At 41.8% G+C, this 4,344-nt stretch overlaps 1 protein-coding gene across 1 annotated transcript in view; it reads left to right on the top strand.

The window, feature by feature from the left end:
• The window catches only part of RMND1 (required for meiotic nuclear division 1 homolog (S. cerevisiae)), a 19,427-nt gene extending 18,479 nt beyond the window's left edge, over nucleotides 1-948 (top strand). The window contains exons 10-11 of the mRNA XM_010286457.1: nucleotides 399-515; nucleotides 768-948. Coding sequence (XP_010284759.1) covers nucleotides 399-515; nucleotides 768-800 — 150 coding nt within the window. The 3' untranslated portion in view covers nucleotides 801-948. The remainder of the gene's footprint in view (nucleotides 1-398; nucleotides 516-767) is intronic.
• Nucleotides 949-4,344: the final 3,396 nt, after the last annotated feature.

The following is a 4,344-nucleotide window of genomic DNA, read 5'->3' as shown; positions in this document are numbered from 1 at the left end:
GCTGAACCAGTATAAGAAGCACAAAAACTACCTCTTCTGGTGGTACAGCAACCTTAAATATTTAGTTATTTTTGAGGCATTCCAATAAACTGCATCTTCTTTTGCTTGTGCCTGTTTTCATGAGTAGATTATCACCCAGAAGTGGTTTAATGCCTGCAGATGCATATCTAAATTTCTATTATTTTTGTGAACCTACTGGAATAACAAACTCATTTATATTGAAACTTCTGTTGCTTGTGCATGTTGCCTTACAGGACTTTCTGTTCTATTCTTTTGCAGAAGTGTTAACACCTTTCTAGTTCTGTTCAGTGAGCCCTTCTGTGGATTGTCTTCCTTATTTAGTGATCTCATTCCCCTTATGGAATCCAGATTTGCCACATATTTGGAATCTCTTGCAGGTAATGAATGAAAAGCTTCAGCACTGCATGGAGTTGACAGACCTAATGCGAAATCACCTGAATGAAAAGCATGCTCTGCGCCTCGAGTGGATGATAGTAATACTCATTACCATAGAGGTTGGTGGGTTTTTTTCCACTATCACACTGAAAATGTAATAACAAGTACAATTTATATGCTTCATACTTGGAGAATCAAGATTATTTTATTAATGTAATGTACTGTACAAGGGGATTAGTCTTCAGTTCTTAGCAAGAAACTTTTGAATTGCAGCTATAGTTATTTTTCAGATTACCTTGTTTACAGTGTAAGCTGTTTTAAGGATTATTAAATCAAATAAAAATTCATATCATGTGTTTGCTATTCCACAGGTTCTGTTTGAACTTGCAAGGGTAGTTTTCTGACGACAGAATAAACTCAGGAAGAAGAAAATTGACAAAACCATAAAGACCACATGGCCCAGAAAATTCCTGTCTATCATACACTTCTGGAAAATAGTGGAATTGTGTCTCTTGATAAATATGTACATCTCTTACTCAAATAAAAAAAAAATCGGTTTGTGAACATTATTCTCAACTGCTGTACTAGTGATGTTAGAGAAGTCTTAATCTACGGCTGTGCTAGTGTAACTAGCTGGGATACTAATGATGCGTTTGTGGGGGAAGCTTCCTATGGAGTAGGCCCAGATGCATGCAGGGCCGATGTCTCCTAAGGAGCTGCGTCTCCTTAATAAGCAAGGACAGAAGGATGGATCCCTTCTGTGCTGACTGTAGTCATTTAGTGAAGGTCTCTACTGCCCTGTGCCCTGATGCTCAGTAGTTACCTACTTTGTGCATTTTGGACTGATGATGAAGTCCTCCCTCATTTTCCCCAGCTCTTTCTTGGATAGCCATGACACTGTCCCAGGCTTGGAAAACAAACAAGCACTACTGTTTGTTCTACTTAAGTTAGCTGGCATGATTTTAATATATCTGGCAGCTATATTTACTGCTGTGTTCTACCCCGTAACAAAAAGGTATTTACATACTTGTATGGGAATACATTTATTTAGAAGGTATTTATATGAAAGGGGAACTAGCTGAACTTCATCTGAGGTCATAGGAAGCATAGCAGAAAGAGAAACTAAAGGGGTCGCAAAGTTTCTTTATTACTAGACTGTCCACCTTATCCCGTTACCTCATTCTTGCCAGTACAAGTTGCAAGGAGTGAATTAGCACAGGGTAGGATGTCTTAATTATCCTCTAAGGTGGTTTTTTTTTTAATCTATTCCTAGCTACAGTCTGTAGATTCCTATCTCCAGAACATTATCACTTACTCTTACAAGAGGATGAGGGGGTTTCTTCCCCAGCAACTTCTCTTTCTAAACGTGTTTTCAGGAACTACTACACACCTGCTGTTTTATCACCTCCTTCAAAATCTGGTTAGTCCAGTGTATTGCCTCAGGAACATAACCTAAGAATTTTGTTAAAAGCTCCTGAAGCATCATTAACAAGCCATGATGACTAAATTCAGGCTAGAAGTGTGATTATGTTTGCAGTAGCTTACTGTTCTCTCTTCACCTGAAAACAGTGTCATTTCCAAGTGTGATATCAGACTTCTGTTGAACGTATCAAACACATAAATGGCAAAGCGAATAGAGTCAGGCAGACCTAGGAAAAACATCTGACAACAAACCCTTCCTTTTGCCATAAATTATGTTACCAGTGCGCCACAGGAGCCTCTTAAGCAGCAGCAAGCTCCTCTTAAGAGTAGGCTTGCTCCTCAGAACAGGTCATACCTGGAGGTCTTCGTTCTGGAACAGCTCAACTACCACTGCTCTGAACGGCTGAAAAGGTCTGAACCGTCGGCCCCACTCACAGAAGCAAATCGGTCAGCAGAACAGCTTGGTGACAAAGCCTTACAGTAGACTGCGGAACTGCTCCCCAGCACCACTCTCCTGCCTGACACAGGGTTATCACAGAAATGGTACATTAGATCCTTTATGCAGTAGAAAAATTTACCAAGCACCACATAATTCCAGTATCAGAGAATTAGGTTACATTTTAATTGTAATTTTTCTAGCAAACATTTTTCACCCCTTTAGACAAATAGGCTCCGCCCCTCCCATTTGAGCATAACAGGGTCAAGAATGCAAGTTCCCATTCATCTTATATTTAATGTTTCAATATTTCAGCTAAATTGCTAAAATGTTAATTTGCAGGCCAACTGCATCTGTCGGGAAGAGTGTTTTTAACAAAGTTATCTGAGGACTCCTAGACCTGTTCTTTAAAAGCATAAAGTGTCTAGGCTTGATTACCTCAAGTGTTCTGTCTTGGGACCATATTCAAGAGTTACCAAGTCAAACACCTCAAAACACGAGAAGCATGGTTACTTTTGAAACCCTGAATCCGTTTATATTGGCACAAAGAATCATAGCCATGAAATCATACACTTCTTCCTGCCAAGCCCCTGACCCCAATGACTGTGTTAGTGGCTGTTCACAGTTTTGCAGCTTGAGTTAATGCTTAACTGTACATTAAAACTTTGTATCCATCTTTTTCACAATGTACCCGGTGGCAGCCACATCAAAGTGTGAGCGGTTTTTATTCTAACAACTAATCCTGCAGCCTCTTGCGAAATGAGAATATTCTCACTATATTCAACATGGAGAACCAACACCAAGCTGGGACATTGAGTGCCTCAAGAACCTAACCTGAGCTTTCACAGCACGGTATGCACAGAGCAGAGCCCTCCTGTGACCAGACAGCACTTGGGAGACTCTCCCCGCCTGCAGTCTTCGTTTCTGCTTGAACCTGGAGATCTCACAGGGACCCTGTGCAAGTGTACGCACAGCCTGACCAGGAGGAAGTTTTATGGCAGAGGCCAGATGAGACTCCAGTTCCAGAAGCAACATAAAACTGCCTTAGCTACAAAGAACACACCCATCTTTCGTCTGCCTCGCCTACCACACGCCTTCATAGCGTAACTGAAAAGAATCATCTTCACTACCCAGTTTGCATAGTTCGAGCCTCCAACAAAATGGGTCTATTCTAACCAGTAAGGGCCACCTGAGGAAAAAAAAATAAAGATGCAATAGCAATAAATACAGAATATACAAGCAAAACCAGAGAGGAATCATGGTATACCCAGAACTCTAAAATGTTAACCTTTCTAACGAAATTAGGACTGAATGGCAAAATTCTGTTCATACGGAACCTTGTCAGACCATCCTTAATAAGGATCCCAGCTGTGCAGACTGCTTCTGTCTGTGCTTTTTTCCCTACCAGATGAGGTAAAGGACAACCTACAGATGATTGGCTTTGGCAGATCAGCCAGAAAGTTGTCAGAAGACTAGCTATTTGTAAAATGCCACAGAACGCTGCCTGACTTCCAGCCCCGTTTTTGTGGGGTAATAGCTGTACCATAGCTGTACCGGCTGCAGAGTCAGTCCCTCTTCTCAGTCGCAGTGTTCAGCGACAGCTGATGAGCAGCTGCACGTACCTGACACCTCCCTGCAAACACCTCGAGTATCTCTCTGCAAAAATAAGGTAAGTCCAGTCCAGCACATACCAGCTTCTCTGAGACGGATGACGTTCTCGCCAACTTCAAGCGCCTGCCTGAAACAAAAATGCAAGAACACTCAAATATGTAAGAAGGAGCCTCTCCGTCCTCATCCCACTTTAGTCCTAGGAACGGAACAAACCTCGGCTGGAAATTGCCTAAGGGAGGGGAAAAAGCCAGATACTTTGTGCCCACTTAAGCGAGTTTGTTTACTGATAGCTAAGTAACAAAGTTGCCTTGTAAAGGAAGTACCAGACATTAAGACACAGATGGAGGTCCTTGGTAGCGGTAATGGTTGTGGTGAACCTTTTCCTATTTACGGACCCTTCATGTGTAGCCTGATTTAGAAACTGCAAAGGGCACTGGTGTACTGAGTTTGCCAGTTTACTTTTCTCAGTCACTTTCCCT

The sequence above is a fragment of the Phaethon lepturus genome, unplaced genomic scaffold (genome assembly GCF_000687285.1).
Source record: "Phaethon lepturus isolate BGI_N335 unplaced genomic scaffold, ASM68728v1 scaffold22194, whole genome shotgun sequence".
Taxonomy (NCBI): domain Eukaryota; kingdom Metazoa; phylum Chordata; class Aves; order Phaethontiformes; family Phaethontidae; genus Phaethon; species Phaethon lepturus.
The sequence above is the reverse complement of the archived record's forward strand: the minus strand, read 5'-3'. Positions and strand labels throughout refer to the sequence as shown.